This window comes from Vidua chalybeata, chromosome Z (assembly GCF_026979565.1).
Source record: "Vidua chalybeata isolate OUT-0048 chromosome Z, bVidCha1 merged haplotype, whole genome shotgun sequence".
NCBI classification, from domain to species: Eukaryota; Metazoa; Chordata; class Aves; order Passeriformes; family Viduidae; genus Vidua; species Vidua chalybeata.
The window spans coordinates 68938879-68960919 of NC_071570.1; the positions used below are offsets into that span (position 1 = coordinate 68938879).

Below are 22041 nucleotides of genomic sequence, written 5' to 3' on the forward strand. Positions count from 1 at the left end.
AAACAATGCCTTACTCTCCAGTTTTATCCCTGTAAGTAATATTTTCTTCAAAAGGATGATATATAAAAATAAATATTTATTCCATGTGTATGCATACATACAATGTACTCAGAAAGACTCTTTCTGAAGTCTTGGTGGAGAAAAACTGTATCTGTAAAACTGCATTTTCGGAAGACACAAAATAGTTTGAGTATTAATTATTTTTCATTTGAAGTTTAAGATAGGATTCTGTCATGGTGCTTAGCTCTTTTCTCACACAGATGCATCCCATGATATTAAAGACATACTGTACTGTACATGTAAGTTTCTGTAGGAGGTAGGTACCTAATCAGACACATCTAATTGCCTAAAATTAACTGAAAACTCCTAATAAATAGTACTCTCTTCCACCTGTGTTAGAAGTCACATGACATTCAGGAGCAGAAATTAGAGGGAACACACAAATTCAGAGAACAAGATAATCAAATCTTCCACAGCATCATCCATAAGTTGCTGAACTCCTCAATTCAGTTTTCAGTTTTCTGCTGGTTTTCTTCAAATCAATCCCCTACAAAGAAAAAAAGCAAAAAAAAAAACCCCAAAAAACCCCAAAAAAACCAAAACAAAACAAAAAAAGAAACAAAAAAAAAAAAAAAAACCACAACAGAAAAAAAAAAAACCACCAAACCAACAAAACCAAAGCAACAAAAATTGACTTCCACTCATCAGTTTTCCACATCAAAAAATTCCTGTGCTGAAAAAATTCCTGACTTTGAGAATGCTGACTTTGAGAAACAGTTTTCTCAACAGGAAGTCCAGACTAATAACAACTTACTCAAGGAAATCAGATAACAAGTTAATACCACTGCTTCACCTTTCATAGCCCACTGTCCATGGAAAATCTCTCAACATGCACAGGCTCAGTGAAGAGGTAACTGTAACAGAGAAACCAGATGTTTGTGGAAAAAGCACATATTAATATTAAATGCTCTTAAGATTTTTTCACATGCCTGAGATACTAAAAGTGCCTACACTAGTAGACTTTTGATGAGCAGGGAACAGCTGAAGCCCTCATTGTTTCTTTCATGCATAGAACACTACATGTATTTTTATTTTGGCAGTTTTATTGTTTTGTGAGAACTTAAATGGATTAGAAATTAAAAGCTGTACAAGTCAGATGCTGCAGCTTCCCAGAATGAATAGAAAACTGTTATATAACAGGAAAAGGAAGACATGAGCTTCTCTGTAGTGGAGGGAAAATTTACACCAACTTGCCTAGGTTTAATTATTCTCACAGTGCACATTAGGAATGAGTCATCCAATGGTTAAATGGAAAAGGTCCTTACAAGTGAAATGATGCATTGTGTCCTGAGAGGATAACAGTAAGGCATGGCCACATTGCCATTCTACCAACAAAATATGGAATTTAAATGCATGATCAGAATATGTACTTTTACTAATGCTTTTTCTTAACACCCAGACAAATTAGATACCTGAAATACTCTTAGATTCATAAAGGAGTAAAGTGGATTGGGCTAAGGAAGTTGGAGCTGTTAATTTTTTTTTTTCAGTTTTCCACAGTAGTTTCAAACTGCTTGGCAAGGAAATGGCAAGGATAGAAGACTATGCTTAAGTATCCTCTGTCTTTGTCTGAAGGGTCCAACAAGATGAAGGCCATTGCTCTGGCTTTGCAGTGTTTGGTTCAATGCGATGATCTTCTCTCAGCTCAGACTCATGTTTGCCATCTGCTGATTCTTGGTCTTTGCAGGCTGCAGGTGGAATCTGTACAGCAGACATGATATCTCTTTTGTAGGCATTTATTTCTTTTTCAGCAACAGAGTCTGCTTGACTTGAATTATTAGATCTTTCAGATAAGCCAATATAGTCATGGTCAAAAACTACTGCACCTTGTAGAATGTAATGGTTGCCTGTAAAAGGAAAGTAGCCGCTAGGTGAGATCTCTGAAGCCATAGTTGAAATGCTAATGAGGTGCTAACTTACTTTTCAAAACAATTTCCAAAAGAGGACAAGAATGTTTGAGTGACAGCAAACTGATTATGAATTTCCCAATTTTACTGAAGATCAAATGTTTGGCATCAAACATCAAATGTTTGTTACATCCACAAAATAACCCCTGTGATGATCCACATTTAGAGCTTTTCTTTCCTAAGTCGATGATTAGCTTGATGTCTGTCTCAGTCACCTACTGAACTAATGCTTGAATACAACTACTGGCCTGAATAAATGGATATGTAGATTCTTTCATTTTGTGCATGCACATGGATAAATGTGGTTTCTTCAAGCTCTCGCTGGGAAATCTTAGTTCAACACACAACAGGCTTTCCTTAAACCATAAAAAGTTTAAAAAGTAAGTAAAGTAAAAAAAAAACAAAAACAAAACAACCAAAATCTATCCCAGCCAAGACCAAGACAGTCACTTCCTGAAAAAGGGAATTCTACGTTTACGCACTGCTTTTGCAGTATTCAGCTGTAAACACATTAGGCTCTAATACTCCAAAGACCACTACTTTCACATTTTTATACAGTGACACAATTTACCAAAAGTTATTGTAATAGCTGTTCATTATCTACATGCTTGATAGGTGTGTGACTTCCTCCTCATCTATCAGCAATTTAATGAGGAATCAGGAGGCACAGAGCGATTATCCAAAAAAAAGTAGAGCCCTCCTGATATGACATGAAATCAGTATCTTAGTTGTAAAATCCATAACTGATGACTGACATAAATATTTCAGCTTTTTACATGAAATTCAAGATTAGTTTCAGCTTTGCAGATCTCTCAGCTTTAAGAGGTGATGGACAAAATTACCATCTCAATGTAGTTTATCTATTTACAAGAACCAAAGTCTGATCACATGTGCCAATAGTGTGGGAATTGTTCTGCTCTTCAAGAACTCTGAAGTAAAAAGCAGCTTGTTCTGTGATAGAAATCTTCTGTATACTAAGTATTTAATTTTTTTGGAAATGCCTCTGGTGACTCAAAGACAGTATGAGCAGAAAAGAAACAGCTGCTGCTGTTTTGATTTGCAAAAGGGCATGCTGAACATGTAAGACAAAGAGCAGAAGTTGGTAATCCAAACCTTTGGAAATTTCTAACCATCCTACCACAGAGCATGACAATTCTATTTACTTTGGTAAGAGATATGCTGACTTCTTTAATAGGACAATTTAAAATAAACTATTACAAAATCAGTTCCCTGATGTAGTCTTTCTATTTTAAGGCTTTAGAAGACACTCCAATGTTGTAAAAAAAAAAAAAAGTTTCCATTGCACAAGCAAAATTAATGTGAATTCTGCCTACACCAAAATAGAAATAGAGTCAGAAAATGCTCCTTGAATACCAGTCAGCCTGCTTATACTTCTAGCATGTTCTTATACTTCTATCAGCCAGCATGAATCCAAGCCAGTGATTAAAAGCAACTTTAATAGAGGCTATTTCTACAAATACTTTGAACATTATTCATGAGCTCTGTTCCATGCTCTGCATAGTTTGGCGTCACTCACACTCACTATTCTCCTTACTTAGCTATTACATTATTGTGTGTGCTAACATAACTCCCACTGGTTTTCATCCTAATAACCCAACACCACAACAGAGAAGTTAAAAAAAAACAAAACAAAAACCCCAACTCTTTTTACATATATTAAAATACAAATTTAAAAACAATTATATACACCTTTTTCACTGGACCCTCTTATATATGGCTTGAGGTGACACATCTTGATTGGTCTTTTCAGCCTGGATCCTGTGGAATCTCTTAATATTGCACAGCCATTTTCTGTGATGTAATCTATGATACAAGGACCAATCCATTCCGACTGGAAACGACCATCTTTCCACCAGTTTTTTCTTTGCCTGAGGACTTCATGACCAACTTTAAGTTGAAGGGTGTTTAATTGTTTTGACTTCCTTTTGACTGTGATTTTGGTTCTGATTTTTTGTTCATCTGAAGTTTTTTTATCTGCCTACAGAAAGAAAAATGTGAATTACTTTTCTTTTTCCAAAAGTAATAATGCAATTTTGTAGCATTGGTTAACAGTGCTTAAGCATGACATTGAGTGGTTTTAGATGTGTGTAGTTTGTAATTATGTGGGACTGACAAGTGATGAAGAAATTGCTTTTATCTTAATAAATCACTACTCCATAGGCAATAGTTTTCAACTTCTCTATTCTGCCCTCTAAGTCAGACATAATAAACTTCTGACAAGTCTCTTTTAAGGTCACTCCCTCCAAATACACGTGTTACACTGAAATTAAGGGATCACAGGGGAAGGAAAACAAACTAAAAACTACCACTCAAACTCCCACATTATTTTAAAAGGTTAGTTATACTTTACGCCTCAGACCATTTCATCTTTATCTTCAGTCTTCTTACTAGTAAAATTCAAATACATAACATTTACCTGGCAACCTGAGGTTTTGTCTTCTTCCAGTACTTGACTGAGTTTTTTAGTTGCTTCAAATATTTTGGCAAAACTACTGAATTCTCCTTCCACACATATATTCATGGGCTCAACAACACGTGGGTTACGGTTGAACATTTGGAAATATGGGGTGGTTTGATCTGGCTCCTATTTATATGGGGACCAAAAGCAAGCAAATTTAGCATACAGCTTTGCTGACATTTTGGAGGACTTCAGTCAAAAGAAAAACAATCTTCACATACCAAATTTGTCAAATTGAAAGCATAGGCTATAGCAGATAAATGTTCATCCCAATCATTTGGATGGTCCATGCAATACTTATTAAGAAAAGTTTTGATTGTCTTGGACATTCTTTCATTAATGCCGTGTGTCTGAGGATAAGACAATACAATTTGCTTCATTCCAAACAGTGCAAACAGTTCTTCATTTATCTTCAAAAGAAGAAAAACACAATTAGTGAACATTTCTCCTGTTTTGTATTCCATTTCAAGTAAAAACCTCAGATTTCCACCCTTTTGGTTGATATGATGGTGACTAGGAAAAATCTTACATACATATTAGCACAGAACACACCAGGACTGTGAATGAGACCTACAGCATTAAGTAGGGCTTAGGAGCCAGTGATTGATGGTTCCTAACCACATTTTTGCCACTTGATTCAATCTGTCATTACCTCCATGTCACAATCTGATGATTTCATCACCTCTTAGAAGGAACAGTGTGGTAAGTCCTTCATAATCACTATAAGCCAACATCAAAAATACCCTTAGCTATTGCTATACTGGGCAATATGGATGAATGACATACATCAGAATGCAGTGTACAAATTTATGCCAATCCAAGTGAGTGACAAAACCTGCACTATCACTGCCAGGAAATAATTTTACTTTGCTCTTTTTACAAAGAATAAAGTCCTAGGAAACATTGCATAGCATCACAATTGCAAATAATTGGTTTGACATTTTTTGTATTGTGCAAACATCTTTATTTTTTCAATTAAAGGAAAAAATACTAAAGTATTTCTCAAAAAAATTCTAAAATTCAAATCTAATACATGGGAAAATGTATTTTTCTTGAGGGGAAAAAACAACCAAAAAAAAGTTATTAACCAGCTGTGTAAATAATTACCTGATAAACAAGCTCCTTCCCCTGATCAATAGGCATCTTTTGAGGTGGCCCATATAAGAAAAACACATTTATGATTGCCTTAGCAATTTCAGCTGCTGAAGTATCATACAGTGGTAAGATAACAGTCCATCTTGTAAACAAATCTGTCATAATTATGATGTATTTGTGACTTCTATTGGTAACATTGAAAGGTCCCATTAGCTCTATAGTGACTGCTGTCCATGGGTCCTCTGCTTTGATAGGGTGTATTTTGGGCACTCTGGTGGCTATGTTCTTTGCCATCTGGCAATGCTGGCAGGCATGCACCTAGAGAAGACATCAGGGAAGGTGTTATCAATGAAAACATTGATGACAACCATCAGAATCATACATCGCCACTATTTCTCTGTAAATCAGGTCAGACCAGGCAATGCAAAACAAATTTATCACTTTTCTTACAATTTTTTACACTTAGATTTTTCTGAAACAGCATAAAACCAAACTAAAAGCAAATGATACTGAAGGCCAGGAGAGGGACATGTAAAAGAACTCATAGCTGAATCCTCTCCATTCTGAAAGCACTGTGCTCTTTCAAGTCCACAGTACAAATTTTAAAATCCAATACTATCTGTAAATAATAAATAATAAAGGAAGTAGGAAGCAACTGGGAGTGAAAGGAAGTCATAATCATTCTCCTTTTGGCTCATCTATGTATGCTGTGGCTGAAAAACACTGGAAGTATACGTTATCTTCCATGCACCACAACTTAACCTATGGGACAGAGCACCCACAACTTATTGTAAAGCAGAGACACCATTTTCATATTCTTATCTGCTAGCAGCTACTCTGGTCATACATCCTTGTGATGGCACATTGCATTCAAACAAAGATATGTGAGAGTCATTGCACAAGAAATCTCTCTCAGGGACCAGATGTGCGCTGCCTACCAAAAGAGATTATGGCTCCCCACCACACCATAGTGGTGTGCAAGCCAGTAAAAGAGTAAAAACTAGTAAAAGAGTAAAAAGAAACACCATGCATTGCCAAGATGACCAGTTGCAGTGTGATTGCAAGCTTACATTTCCTCCTTGTGAAACAGCCTGGGCACTTGCTGTACCAAAGTTCATAGGATTACCAAACACTTGTAACAGACTACATAAAGTATCCTGTAGCTATGAAGCCATACCCAATGCTTGACATCATTTGTTACAGAGGTCCAGTAGTAATTAGACTCCACTAAAGTCAGTGTCCTTGATATACCATGATGAGTGCCAGCAGCATTTTTGTGGCATTTCTCGAGGACCTTTTTCTTTTCTTCATCTGAAACAATTACCAGGCGCATTTGTTTTCTGTCTTTTCCAACATAGAACAACTTGTTTTCTGAAAGAAGTACCAGCAAGTTATAAGCAAGTGCTTTGTCTTCTGTTTAGTTTACTAAACTACTGAGCGTGAGTCAGAATAGAATTATTACAATAAGTTCACTTTTGTAAACATATCTTTTTGTTTACAAATATTTTAATTATGTCCTCCAAAGAGCCATTGGTTCAGCCATGTTTATTATCTGGACACAAGGAGTTACAAAGGCAAGTCAGAATGCAAACAGCATTCCCATAGGAAATCTGACTGAAACACAAACTAACAGTGGGGTTGGAAAGGGGAGGTAGGAGTGTTGAAACCCTTGTTTGTGAAGCTGTTGGGTGCCTGCCAGCAACCTGACACTGATAGTCAAAGATTTAACTCCTCCCTACCTTCTCTCTACACAACACCGGCAGTTTCAATGGGATTGAGACAGCACAGCAGACTACAATGGCTCGTAAAGGCTCATATATCTCCCAGTGCTGCAATAAAGTCGGGAAGGGCCTGCAGGCTCTCAGGTGACTGATGGAAAAATTGTCCTTGTACTTCTGCCAGTCATCCCCCAGACTGGATGGAGCATTCCTTGTCTCTAGCTGCAGATCTGTTTCCCTTTCTGTAATCCCTTCAGTAATGGATAGCAGTGACTACATATTTCTACAGTATAAAGAAATATATAAAACAAGGTTTGGCTTTTATATAGATTAACAAACCTGTCCTGGAATGGACTAAAGCAGATTGAGCTTCCATTTCTACAAACATCCTGTTATATATTAACCAGGGATTTGCAGAACATTTGTGTCATAGAGAATGCTTATTAAAATCACAGAATGCGCAGAGCAAGTTCTCACTTTTTTTTCATATTAGCAAATCTTCACCTTAATATCTATTTTTAGCATAATTCGAGGGAAAAATTTTACCCTTGAAAACAAATTTTTTGGCAGCTCTCCTGATTCCACTTCTTTCACTTGATAATGTTGTGGGATGATATTCCCCTGTTCGCTTGTAGTATGCAATCTGCTTCAGGTGGAGCCCACCACTTTTTCCACTACGAACCATTGCCAATCTGAAAAAATTGACAGAATTTATTAGATAAAATGTCAGAGAAGCACATTGCCAAGTTTTTACTGATTTCTTTGTAGCTCAGAGGCATCCTGGTTATGTAGCCCCTAAGAAGAGATGACACCACCCACTATACACATCAACCATCAACTTTAGCAACAAAGAGCACTGCCTGAAACACTAATTTTGTTCTAAGCAGAGTTGATTTTGTCAAACTATATTTTAAAATTTCCACACAATGGAGGTTTTTACTACAGTCATTGGACGGGGAAAGGAAATGGCATCAGAGAGAAAGAAATTGTTCTTCTCATTCTTGGATACCTCTCAAATTCAGTTGTGCTTGAGATTGTCCAAAGATCCATCTTAGCTGAGAAAAAACTACATAGGCAAAGAGAAAAAAAAACAACTTCCCAAAGAGAAAGGAAAGGAAATTTATTTTTTCACTAATTAATCACACAATTGGATTTTGAAATTCCAAACCAGACTGCATGCGAGGTAACAATTCGTTCCTTGACCCAAGCTGATTTTCCTGATACATTAATAAGCAATAATGTCATTAGTAAAATGAGCCACTGATACAGAACCTGTTTGGGTTTAGCAAGAATAAAATCAAAATAATTATATAATAATGAAAATTGAAATATTCACAAGCAGCATTATTGATGCAGCCTCTATATCATTTGAGTGGTTTGGTTTTTTTCCAAAACTTTTCCAGCAGCATAGATGAGGCAGCAGTTTAATCCTGCTTTCATCAATGTCTGCAGGAGCAAGATCATGCTTGGGGTCTGCCTTGTCATAATTTCATAGTGAATAGTGGTTATCCACAGCATTAAGTAAATTTATTTCTTACCCACAGCATTAAGTAAATTTATTTCTGGCACTGTTCCAGTACCAGACTGTGACATTATGTAGCCTGCTAAAAAGCGTAATTAGCTTGTCTGCCATATGTGCTAAGTGGCTTATAATTATGGGGAAGTGACAGTATCCAGTCACTCTGGAATGCACATCATCTCACTATGTGGGGATGCTATTTGAAAACAAAATGTCTAGGACAAGATGTCTATTTTTCAATTTATAGATTCTGACCTACCGTTACTATGCTGGTGGTGGGAAGGAGGTAAAGACCTCTTAAGACTGATTATGCCTGCTTTCATTTCATCCTTTCCTCTCAGAAAATAAAATGCTGTATGTTATTTTTGGAACCTGCACCCTGAGCTAAGCACTGCTGTTGGCAATGGCAAATGCATGGCAGGAACTTTCCATTCAAAATGTGACAAGACTTTTGCCTCATTGAATACTTCATTTTATACAACATAGAGCTGGTTTTCAAAACAAGCCAAGTCTCTTGTCATCCAGCATTAGTGCTTGAAAGTAAAATTTTCATACCTGAGAGAACTAACACAGATGTACTTCCCAACACCACGACCTCACCTGTGAAGAAAGACAGTGTTTCAGAACAGGGAAGGAGAGGAGCCAGAACACAGGACTGTTCTCACACAATAGTTTCCTGTAAATTTATATCTGACAGCAAATGCTAAACCAACCCACCGAGCTGGTAAATTGGATAACTAACAGCAGAAAAGGAGGTGAGGCTAAAACTAAGTAAATTCATGTTTCCATTTTTAAAAAAAGTCAATTAACTAGTATTTCTGACAGTAAAAGAACATTGGTGAAGGGCAATTAAAATATCCCATCTGCCAGGGGCACACATTCAAGTTTTACCCAGGGGCCTCCTCAAGGCCAGTCCTGCACTTAAGTTACCTGAAGTCAAAACTAGCCCAGTATGACCTGTCATTTAACCACAGGGATGATGGATTCTTTTGGCTTGACACAGACTTTCATGTATGGGAAGAAAAGACCTTACAGAACAATCTTTATTCTTCCATTACTTTTTGAAACTTGCCTGAAGCAGCAAATATTTTCCATGGAGCCTCAAACTGCCCATTTTAATAAAATGAAGTTGCACAGCAACAAAATACTTCTAAAACAGGACAACAGCATGCACTTCTGCTAAGCAGACATGCTATCCACATTTCTGCAATGGCAGTTTCTGTTATAAGCATTTTAAAGAGCTTAGGTAAGCCAATGAGGAAAGAATGTGCTATGTAGCACCCACATACATTAATCTAGTATTATCCTGATCCAGCAAACTGTTAAGTACTTAAGTCTGCTGGATTGCTGCCCAATATGAGCTTCCTTCCTGGATATTTAACTTTTTGTGCCCCTACTAATCTTTTCCCTCACCACCTAATTTACTTTGTTTAGCCTACTCCTAAAAAATGCCAGATAAAACAGCCCTTTATAAAATCTTCTGGTTTTCTTATTTATTCAGATAATTCATATGCTATGTCTCTCAGTACTCATAATGCATCTGGTAGTCTAAAAATCAAAGACATAAAATCAGCTATCCATTTTTAGTACCTTAGAAGCTCAAAAAGCATACACAAGAACATATTTTAGCAAAGAGAATGAAACTTCTGTATAACCAGTGCTCTTTAGCTTTAGTGGCTTAGCCAAAATAATCCCACCTGCTAAAACTAAGCTATTTCATCCTTTAATGCCCATTTTCTCCTACAGACAAACACAATCCTAACTGCAAAACTATTATTTTAGTCCACCTTTTGACAAATTCCCCTACTTCTGACTGCTGTTCCTACAAGAAACAGGAATTGCCTGTGGAGCCCTGAATCACAATCACAGGATGGCTTGAGTTGGGATGGATTTTAAAGATCATGAACTTCCAAAGTGCTGCCAGGTTCAGGGACACCTTCCACCAGATGAGATTCCTCAGAGCCCCAAACCCACTTGGGTTCGAACACTTCCAAAATGGGACAGACACAGCTTTTCTGGGCAACCTGTTCTAGTGCCTCACCATCCTCTCAGTAAAGATGTTTTTCCTAATATCTGGTCTAAACTTGTTCTCTTTCTTTGAATGCATTCCCTTGATGTAAGAAATCCCCCTCCAGGTCCCTTACAGGCTGTCTCCAGCACACAGCTTCAAAACACCGCTTTTCTAAAACCCAGGTGCTTCCAAAAATGTGTAAATCAGACTGACAGATTCGCCTACATTCCTCCCTGATTCTGCAAGTGCGACAGAGGGCTGGGGCGGGCGCCAATGAGACTGGGTGGAGAGGCACGTGAAGTCGCGTCTAGCCGCCCGCGGTACCGTGAGCCGCCATTCAGAATTCCACTGATTCCCCTCGGGAATGCGCCTCCGCATCCTCCCTCCCGCCCACAGCACTACACATCCCAGAGTGCATCGCGCCCGCGCAGGGCATGCCGGGAGCGACGGCCACGAGTGACCGTCCCCTGGGCCTCGCACGCCGCGCATGCACGCGGCGACGCCAACGCGAACTTTTTGCTTCCCGCCACCGCCCCCCCGCCGCCCTCTCGGCCCGTCGGGCACACCCGGGGCCATCCACCGTGCCGCCGGCACGTACCTGCTCCAGCAGAGGTACCGGCAAGGCCCGTCGCGGGGGACACAGTTTCCCGGCCAGACCAACCACCGCCACGGCCCCGGCGGCTCCCCGGGACTTTTGTGGCGCCCCCGGAAGTGGCGAGTGGGAGAGGAGGGGGCGGGGCAGCGGCGGCACCGCCTCCTGGGGGGACTGCGGGGCCGCCGCGGCCAGGTGAGGTGGCCGTTCCCTCCTGCCTTTCCCGCATTTCTTTCTTTCCTTCCCATTCCTGGCCCGGCCGGGACGCAGGTAGGCAGCGCGGTGGCTGCGGAGAGCGGGAGTTCCCGTGAGACACAGTGTCGCAGTGGGCGGGCAGCACAGGCGGCGAGGCGGCCACCGGCCCCGCCGCGGAGCGCGCGGTGGGCAGAGCCCCGCGGGCTCCCCCGCCTGTGCTCGGGCACGCCCAAGGCTGCTGCGGCGGGCACGGTTCGTATGCGCGGTCAGCGCTTTGTGTCTGGGTCGTTCTGCTGTCGGACATGGATTCGCTGAAGCGGCGGCGGTGCCGCGCGCTGGGTGTGTGAGGTTGCAGTGTGCAGTGCTGTCAGTGTCAAGTGAAGCGTTTTGGTACAGATGACCACGGAGTCAAAGGGGGTGTGCGCCTAAACGGGGATGGGGAGGGAAGTGAAGTGATGGAGCACTTCTTGGAGCTCTGCGTTTGGAGCACTCTGTTAACATGCCCAAACCTGATGATAAATTCAGTATAAAATAAGTTGGAGTAAGGGAGATGGCTGTCTCTAATCAAAATGGGGGGTGGGGGGGAAGCAGCAGCAGAAGCCCCGAAGCTGAGAATTGATTACATGTCAGGAGCAGAGATGAGAGAGATGTAAAGACTGCATGTCCTGTGTTATATTTATCTTTGTTTTTATGGTGTTTTCCAGAACGTGGGAACTTTATAGCTTTGAAAATGCTGGAGGTTTGGCGCTTTTATTGCTTCCCTGTAGTTAGTCACAAGCAGGAAGATTGGGTGATATCTGTATCATAACCACAAGGAAATAAGTAGTATTCTTTCTCATACAAACTACTTCTGCTACTGGTGTACCCTTTACAGCTGTTTGTAACAGTGTTTGTGCATTGTTGTATCAGTCTTTTTAAGCGCTGTTTCCCTTTATCTGATTAGCCTGTATCTTTCCAACTTTTCTGCATCCCTTCTGTATCATATTTCTCTAAGTAACAAGCCTAGGCTGTTGTTTTTTTCCTTGGAGTGTCAAAATTCTTATTGAATCCATCTTTGTCTTGGTGAACAAGGTTTGATTTAATCAGTAACAAAACTATTCTTGATATGTAAAGCTTTTTTTTTTTTTTATATAGTGATGTAATATGCCTCTTATGGTTCAATGTGTGAGAAAGTAGAATTTTTATACTTACTCACTTATCTTGGTTGTCTTATTCTTTCTGGGGAAGAAAGTTTCACCCTTCTGGTAGTTGTGATTACAACAGATCAAGCCTCCAGAGGCTGAGCCAAATGAACTTGGGTACAGATTATTTTTTTTTTTTTTTGCAAAACCTCTCATCTCTACAAAGTTGAGTTAAAATTCTTTGTGAGAATCTGGAGAAGCTGTTTTGACATCTGTGACTGGGATCTTTAAAATTTTGGAAGCCAGCCTTCCTGAAACATTGAAACTTGTCTCAAGTATAAATTACTTTATGTGATGTGTTTGACAGAGTTTGATTTAGAAAGGAACTTGGAGGTTAATGAATGTGAAGGTTATCTGCTCTGTAGCTGTGCAGGGGAACTTAAAACACATGCCAGATACCAGTTTGTGTGGTTTGCCAGTTTAAAATAGCACTGCCTTTCTGTGTGGCAGATAAGAGAATGATATTTACTAGATGGGTTCTCTAGACTTCTAACACTTCTCTTAAGGGATAGTCATGGTTTATTTTGTGGTTTCAACCAGAGTTGAAATATGCCTGTGATACTGCAATATTTGAAGATAAACTCAGAGTTTTATATGTGCTAAAAAGTTACTCTTCTGCTGGTGAACTGTTAGGGAAAAATATGTTCTGCAAGCAAAGAAATTGGTCAGGAAAAGACCCACTGAAAAGTTATTTCACTTTAGGTTTGATAATTCAGAATTGCTGAAAATACTTTACCTAACTAACTATATAATTACTGGGAGAAAAGGTAGACATGGGGAAATCAGCCAAGTAGTTACTGTTTGAAAACTGGAACAGTTATGCTTTAAGACTAGAAATCTTATTTTTGAACAACCTAGAAGATACACATTTCCTTTCTGCAAAGCTTACCTCTTAATAGACTCCTAGCTTACATGGCTCTTCTCAGTTTTCTGTTGCTAAGATACTGTAATACAGAGGATCAGACTGAATATTACTTTTGGTACAGATATCCATTACTCTTGGAAAATAATAAGGATCCCCAGAAAAAGACTTAGGCAACTGAAGCTTGTTAACTAGCCTAGCTATACAGAGTTTTGAGAAATGTTAGGTACACCTGAGCAGAGTTGTTTCCAGTAGGAAATGCCAGTAAGATGAGTATTTCTAGATTCCTGATGCTTGAGAGTGGGTGCTTGGAAGTGTCTCATTGGTAAGATTTGGCAGACTAAGGACCTGTCTTCTGCTTGGAGTACTGATCAGCAAGCCCTCTCTTGTAAAATGCAATCCAGAGGCCACTTTAAGAAAAAAAAAAAAAACCAACAAAACACAACAGCACAACAAACAAACAAAACACAAAAACCCCCATAGTAGTGGATAGAGAAAGTGAAAGGATTATGATTGTGGGTATTCTCAGCTCAGTCAGAGAGAGAATAAATAACTAAATAACTAAATAACTAAAGCTTTTTAGTTAGTTTTAGAAAGGTTTTCTAACCAGGCAAGAGCCTGGGAAACTGTTGGGAAAGAATGTAAATAATTCTCTAATCTACCTTGTTGTTCACATTGTTTATAGATATGTTCTGCCACAGTGCGTCATTCATGGCACACCAGTGGTGTGACATGTTTTCACTCTAAGACCAATGAAATTAGTCTTCTCAAAGTTCTCTATATATAGAGCGGTGCATTTGAAATAAAGGAGAGTTCATTCTCTTTGCCTTCTAATTTGGGGTTCTTTGTTCCCATCCTGCTCAACAGCGTCATCAATAGCCTAGTGGTTAGAACAGTTGAATGGAACAGGACAAACACTATCTCTGTTCTCTCTTGTATCAGAGGTTTCAACTCTCTGTTTTCTGTTAATCAGAAGTGTGTCCTAACCACCAAGCTGAAAAGTGTGTGGGTAAAAACATCTGCATGCATACATTACTGCTGAAGATGGAGTATGAATAACAGTGCATAGTTTTTTTCCTCCAGAAAACACATTCATTGGTCAACAGGTGCTTACTAAGCAGAATCATGGAGCAGATCCTCCTGAGGCACTTGGAAGATAAGGTGATTGATGACAGCCATTGTGACTTCACTAAGGCAAATTTGACAAATTTAGTGGCCTTCTATGAGCACCTTCTTGTAAGTAAAAGGAGACTGACTACAAGAAAGCTGGAGAGGGACTATTTACAAAGGTCTATAGTGATAGGACCAGGGGCAATGACTTTGAGGATGAGGAACGAGAGATTTAGATTAAATATACAGAAATTCTTTGCTGAAGGGGTGGTGAGGTACTGGCACAGGTTATCCAGAGAAGTGGATGCCCCATCCCTAGATATCTTCAAGGCCAGGTTGGATCAAGCTTGGAGCAGTTTAGTCTAGTTCCCTGCCCATGGTAGGGGTTTGGAACCAAGTGATCTTTGGGGACTTTTGAACCAAAACCATTCTATGATTCTTTTCTATACAATGACACATTTTTTACATAACTTTTCTAATATATTAATTTATTCATCCATAAATAACCACTTGAGGACTTCATATGATCCCCTAAGTAAAAGAAGGTTCCATCCTGGAACAGCATTCCTGTCCATGTGTCTGCTCCATGAGCCACAGCTCCTGCAAAGGTGCTCCAGGACAGACTCTCTGTGGGCTACATATTCCTTCAGGGTGCATGCACCATCTCCAATGTAGGGTTTCCTATGAGGTGCAGGTGGATCTCTGCTCCACTGTGGACCTCCGTGGGCCTACAGTGGCACAGCCTGCTTTACAGTGGGCTGTTGTCTGGAGCACTTCCTACATGTCCTTTCTGAATGACCTTGGGGTCTGCAGAGTTGTTTCTCTCAGTTATTCTCACCCCTCTCAGCTGTTGTGCAGTGTTCTTTACCCTTTCCTGAATACCTTACAGCAGAGGTGTCAACAGCATGGCCAAGAGGCTCAGCTTTGGGCAGCAGCAGCTCTATCTTAGAGCTGACTAGCTCTGTCTGACGTAGGGACAGCTTCTGATGTCTTTGACAGAAACCATCCCTGCAGCCCACTCACCACCAGAGCCTTACCAGGGAATCCCAATGCAGGCACTTACCTGGCAAGGAAGACTCCTTTTATTCTTAAGGTTTCTTCAGGTTTCAGTACAGTGAAAGTGGAAGGTGGATAGTCTTTTTTGGAATGAGAACTGCTGTAATTTTTCTGGTGTAGTAATGCATAAACTGCTATATAGTAATGCTTCTGGAACATTGTAAAAAATATCTGCAGTGGTCCCACAGACATAAAGGATTTAACATGTTTACAGTTGTCATTTGCATAGATGTATCTTTTTATCTTGACATTTGCATAGATGTATCTTTTTATCTTGTCATTTGCATAGATCTTTTCATGTGGCAGTCTGAGAGCTGTGCTTGGCTTGTAGGCAATATCAGTGTCTGGCTAAAAGCAACAAATAAAGGCTACTTTTCATCTTTTCTCGAGATTCTTGTCATGATTCGGGAATATGTTATCTTTGGGAATTATGGGGGTTTTTTTTAGGGAATATTTTTTTAGGGAATATGTTTTCTTTGTTACCTTTTTTTAGCCTACTGCTTGGCTGTAATTTTGTACATCAATGGAGTTTCTTGCCTAATGTTACTGAACAGAGCTGAGTTACTGAAAGTGATGATAAACTTCATAAGACTATTGAAGTTAGTATTTGCTGAAGAGAGACGGAGGTTTCTCAACTTCATGTACCATACTTGGACCTTATACATTCCAATAGTTATTTGAACCCTTATATCCCCTTAAGTTTTCATGTTTATTGTTTGATTATTGTTTGATTTGTTTCTTTGTGGGTTTTTCTTTTCTATACAATGGGGTTTGGTTGGTTGGTTTGTTTAGGTTGTTTGGGTTTGAGGTTTTGTTATTGTGTAAAAAATTATCAGGCAGTAACTATAACTTTCTTTGTGTTTAAGAGATATTGGGATAGAGCTGCTCAATAAATCTTTCTCAGATTTAGTCCATATCAGTCATGTGCTGACAGCTACTGCTCAGCACCTCATGGGATGTGTGTGGGGAACAGAACATGTGTATGTAAATGTTAATTTTTTTATTATTGATTACATGACACAGGAGAAATTTTGTGTTTGAATTCTGTCCAGTTTTAAATTGGAGTGAATATGTATTTCTTGCTGTGTAAGGTACAACAATAAACAAGTCACATATGGTTTACTGACAGCATTGTCTTCAGCAGCTTCTGTGTTTGGCATCCTTTCTCTCTTTTTCTGCTTTTTGACTGTCCTGTCTCTTCTCTCTTCCTGGTTGTTTGTCAGACCTGAAAAAAATGCTGTTGTTGAGAAATAAGGTTTGTATCTTTAAGACTGGTTCTGAGAGCAAAGGCTGGGGGGAGAAGTGTGCAGTTTGTTTTCAGAAACTGCACTCACTCCTCCACATTCCAGCTCCTGGACTGTGTTGTCTGTGGACGGATGGACAGTGCGACAGGGCTCTCCTTTGCTTTTTAGTTAGTTTTAGCTAGCTAAGGCAGAGAGGTTCCCTGGACAGTGGTTTTTCCTTTTCTTTGGACCTGTTTAAACCTGCTCTGGACTGAAAACTCTTTTGGGCTATAAAGACTTGGTTAGTGTCAGATTCCCCATGAAATAACCAGTCACAAACTGTATACAAACTTCATAACTTGGTGCTCTCATGAAGTGTACTACAGGAATAGGTAGGGGAAAGAAGGTCTAAAAATCTTAAGACCTTCAACTTATTTGTTTCAAATCATTGTTCTTCCCTCTTTTTCTTAAGTTTTAGAAAGCTGTTAAGAAATTGGTTACCAATATACAAATTTTGGGTAGTAGGATGGACGGTGATACAAGAACAACTTCATTTTTTGGCTTAATCAGTGTTTTTTTGGGGGTGTCTCTTTTGGTTTAATACCTTTATAAAATTGTGTGTTAGTTGCCAGTACGTGTTGGCAATAACCTCTGCCTTTCTGAAGGTTGCTAGAAATAGGATTTGGAAAGCTCTCTTTCCTTACCATGTCATAAACAGGATTAATTTACCTGAACACCCAATTTCTAACTCTTGTGACAGTCAGATGAATTAGGTGTTTGAAATTCATCTTGTTCTTATTGCTTGAAAGGCAAACAGCTACAGTTCCACATTCTAAGAGAAAGTAGTTTTTTGTTAGCAGAATAGAAGAACAACAGAAAGGTAGCAAATGCATTTAAGAAATAAATCTTTTTAATCCTCTTCTGTGTGCCCAGGTTCTTTATGCTCAGAGCTCAGTTTCAGCTTCTGGGTCTGAAGTTTCCATATTTGTCTTGGGGTGATTTTATGGTGATACTTTATTCCCTGATTATGTGCTTTATGCCCAGAAATGGCTGTAGTATCTTTAAGATGTAACCAGGAGGCAGGGCCAGAGCCTGGGAACACTGGGCATGGGCTCTGTTCAATCTCTCTCTCTCCAGTGTGTTCTGGACAGTGTGGACCAGGGACGTTGAATTGTTCTTTTGTTGGATTAGGTTTTTCTTGCTAGCTTGAAGCAAGAGGGTCCTTCCCTTCCCTTCCCTTCCCTTCCCTTCCCTTCCCTTCCCTTCCCTTCCCTTCCCTTCCCTTCCCTTCCCTTCCCTTCCCTTCCCTTCCCTTCCCTTCCCTTCCCTTCCCTTCCCTTCCCTTCCCTTCCCTTCCCTTCCCTTCCCTTCCCTTCCCTTCCCTTCCCTTCCCTTCCCTTCCCTTCCCTTCCCTTCCCTTCCCTTCCCTTCCCAGAGCTTCCCAGAGCTTCCCAGAGCTTCCCTTCCCTTCCCAGAGCTTCCCTTCCCTTCCCAGAGCTTCCCTTCCCAGAGCTTCCCTTCCCTTCCCAGCGCTTCCCTTCCCAGAGCTTCCCTTCCCTTCCCTTCGCTTCCCTTCCCTTCCCTTCCCTTCCCTTCCCTTCCCTTCCCTTCCCTTCCCTTCCCTTCCCTTCCCTTCCCTTCCCTTCCCTTCCCTTCCCTTCCCTTCCCTTCCCTTCCCAGAGCTTCCCAGAGCTTCCCAGAGCTTCCCAGAGCTTCCCAGAGCTTCCCTTCCCAGAGCTTCCCTTCCCTTCCCTTCCCAGAGCTTCCCAGAGCTTCCCTTCCCTTCCCTTCCCAGAGCTTCCCTTCCCTTCCCTTCCCAGAGCTTCCCTTCCCAGAGCTTCCCTTCCCTTCCCAGAGCTTCCCTTCCCAGAGCTTCCCAGAGCTTCCCTTTCCTTCCCAGAACTTCCCTTCCCGTAGCCTGGAGCCAGCAGGACTGCCCTGAACCCCAGAGCTTAGAGGAGCTGAACCAAAATGAGAAAGGACATTAAAATCCACCAACTTCAGCTGCTGCAAGGAGGAGACCCATGCCAGAAATTTAACAACTTTCCCATCTGCTGTGCTCTGGGCTGCTATGTGATCTCCTCTTCCCCTTTCCAGAGACAAAAGGGATCAACTGCCATTTTATTCCAGGGCACACAATCAGCCTCTGTTATTTTTCTTCCCTGGGCATTTTTCTGACCTTTTTTTGTTCTCCTGTTGGTGGACGTCTGGGTGTGTGGAGGGTAGGTTTCTGGAAATTCATATCTAGCGTTCATTCAGTCCTTTTCTGTGCCTTAGAGCACCCCAATGCCTTTTTTGTTTTTGTGGGTTTTTTTTTTTGTTTTGTTTTTTTTTTTTTTTTTTTTTTTTGTTCTTTTTTTTGTTATTATTGTTAATAAGCAGGTCTTTTAATGTTTTTTCACTTTCACCTGCTGGTATCAATTTCTCCCATTGGCAGAAGAAATGGGAGTTATTGAAGGGCTTTTTCTTTTTAGAGAAAATGCTCATTCCAGGGCATTTTCTCCTGAAACTTGTCTCCAAAACAGAGACAGTATTGTTCACCCACACCTAGCCTCTGAATTAGGACAAATTCTCTCTGGGCAACTTTTGCTTTTCTTGCCATCCCCCTTCATGGTTGACCACTAGTGGGAATTTACTATTGCTTCACTTAGTTCATAGGACAGCCAAAGTAATTTTCACTGATATTTAAAAACAAATTCAGATCTGCTGAGACATCACTGTTGAATGGAACTTGCATAATGCAATAGAACTGAACAACCTAACCTGTTGGATCAGATGAGCTTCTAAACTGCTTATAAAGTAACTGCTTGTTAATTTTGTAAGTAGTAGTGATGCGTTATAAATAATCTTATAAAGCCATATACATCTCACAGCATCAGTTACCTTGTTAAAATAAGAGATGCCTAATCTATGGGTCTGTTTCTGTATAGAAATTATTTTGCTGATATTTTATTTTCACATGGCAGGTTAAAAGGGTATAATATGTGTTCACTTCACTGCTACATTAGTGGTTAGAAGTCCTTTTGTGAGAAGGCAATGCTAGTGTCCATCTCTGTAATGTTTAATTTTTCACAGTGAAAATAAGGCAACACTTTGTTGTGAGCTGTCACATACATTCTGTTTTCATAGAAAAGATTCACTTGACTTTTAAGACTAGGGTTTTTTTTAATAACCTAATGGTGGGTTTATGTTTTTCATTAGCAGAGACAGTAGCAAGAAGACTGTAGTCTATTTGCCATTGTCATGTGATCACAAAATTTCTGTGGAAAAAAAAGCCAGTGCCATGGATAGTGAGTTAAATATTGTAAATATTGGAGAATATTTTTGTTGCATATTTCATGTAAAATATAAACTCTCAATTTAAGCCTTCTGAAGTTAGAAAAAAATGCATTTGCCAGCTTTTACTTCTGTGAGTTATATTTTCTGTTTCTAAAATTTATGCATCAATAGTTCGATAGTAATTTTGAAACTGTTCCCCATGCTCTAAACATACATCTAAAACTGTAGACTGTGTGTGGTGCATACTGTTTTATTTCTGGTGCTTTGCTCAGAGGTACATAATTGTCCAAACGTTTTTTCTAAGTAAAAAGAGTTTATTTTATCTCCCCTTATCAAGTGTGTATTTTTTTTTTGTCTATTTCTTGTAGGTTAAAAAGTTATACCATCTCAGGGAAGCAGCAGTGCACTGTGGGTTTCTTGGAGCAGCAACTCTGGTCAGTAATGAGCAGATGATAAAGAGTTAAACAGTGCCTGGTAAACAACGTAATCACAGTGGCAACACTGTACAAGCAAAGACATCAAAGAGCGGGGGACTTTGGTGTTCCCATGTCAGTTGGAAACATGCCCAGGATCTCAGCTGCCAGAGTGCCTGCAATTTTTACATAGATTTCTATAGGTCTTGTAACCATGTCTGTTAATGCGACAGAGAATGATCCTCCCAGATTCTTTGTGGGTGGAGAAGATGGAGAAGGATTATTGGATTCAGCCAGATCTACAGATTATGAACACTTCTATGACCATGGGGAAGAAGAGGAGGAAGAGTACGACTCTGTAAGTAGTGTAGGGACATTTGTTTACTCTTCTTTGTCTCAAGCATTATTTTTGATTTCCATATTTTTTTTTCAAAAATGGTTTATAAAAATATTTTTTTCAAAATATTTTTCAGTATTTAATTATTTTTCAAAAATGGCATTAGCTCACATAAGTCTAGTACTGAAATGGTGTTCTAAATTGAGATATTGTTCATATTCAGATAATGATGTGTCAGTAATATTTGGAAAAGAAGAATACCGGAAAATTAAGTATACCTTGAACTGTGAAGTAGATGTGCTTTATTTTAGAGAGTTCCTGGGCAACGATTTGGAGACTTGATTTGGATTCTGTGAATGAACTTGATGATGGCATAAGCCTCTGTTTTATTTATTTAGATAGTTAGAAGCAAAAAAATTATTGGGAATTTTTCTTTCGCGTGCTGTCAACTGCTTCAGAGTTGACTTTCGATTTTTTTTTTTTTTTCTTCCTTGTCTTGGTATATTGAAAGTGCATACTAAGCTCATCTTAATTATACGTTTATTTGTTAAATCTATAAAGTGTTCTGATTTGTATTTTGAGCACTGTACTCACCAATTTTTAGCTTGCTTAAGACACACTCTTAATGGTATTATGCATGAGTCATCAGGTGACTTTTTAAACTCTTTGTTGTTTGTTCTTTTTGCAAGATTGCATTTTATGGAATAGATGGAATTTTCACTAATTGTGAATTTGTCTAAAAAGTTTAAACGCAAGACAGCATTGCTAAAGCACTTCCCATGATTAAAAGTAACTTGGAAATGCAGAGTAGCAGTGCAAAATTAGCAGCTCAGGTAGCTCAATTCAGTAAACCTATTTTGGCAAGGGAAAGTAGCTGGCTAGGTTTTCAAAAAGTAGTAAGTTGAATTAAAGGATTGGTCTGTGGGTTTTTGTTTGTTTCCTTTATAGAGCAAAGTAGGTTGGCCTTTGCCTTTAGAAATACCACTGACAGAAAAAAATTATTG

The 22041-nt window shown here is 39.6% G+C and overlaps 2 protein-coding genes across 7 annotated transcripts in view; one reads left to right on the top strand and one right to left on the bottom strand.

The window, feature by feature from the left end:
- Positions 1-85: 85 nt before the first annotated feature.
- GIN1 (gypsy retrotransposon integrase 1) lies at positions 86-11495 on the bottom strand. Of its 3 annotated transcripts, XR_008435419.1 has the most exons (10): positions 11388-11495; positions 9334-9378; positions 7806-7951; positions 6719-6912; positions 5554-5859; positions 4668-4856; positions 4405-4572; positions 3678-3966; positions 1473-1907; positions 86-914 (listed from the first exon to the last, which is right to left on the bottom strand). XR_008435419.1 is itself a non-coding variant. In XM_053968766.1 (9 exons), the coding sequence occupies exons 3-9, from the start codon at positions 7942-7944 to the stop codon at positions 1609-1611; spliced, it is 1584 nt and encodes a 527-aa protein (XP_053824741.1). In that variant the 5' UTR covers positions 7945-7951; positions 9334-9378; positions 11388-11495; the 3' UTR covers positions 86-1608. The 3 variants fall into 3 exon arrangements, 2 of the variants coding, with proteins under 2 accessions (XP_053824741.1, XP_053824742.1); XM_053968766.1 differs by having other exon boundaries at positions 86-1907; XM_053968767.1 differs by lacking the exon at positions 11388-11495 and adding an exon at positions 11015-11102 and having other exon boundaries at positions 86-1907.
- Positions 11337-22041, top strand: part of PPIP5K2 (diphosphoinositol pentakisphosphate kinase 2) — a 46927-nt gene continuing 36222 nt past the window's right edge. The window contains exons 1-2 of one of the 4 annotated variants that reach the window (XM_053968764.1): positions 11337-11401; positions 20656-21058. In XM_053968764.1, the coding sequence (XP_053824739.1) occupies positions 20915-21058 (144 nt within the window). In that variant the 5' untranslated portion in view covers positions 11337-11401; positions 20656-20914. Of the gene's footprint in view, positions 11402-11509; positions 11652-20655; positions 21059-22041 lie in introns of those variants that run through there. The other 3 variants (XM_053968763.1, XM_053968762.1, XM_053968765.1) reach the window with 3 other exon arrangements.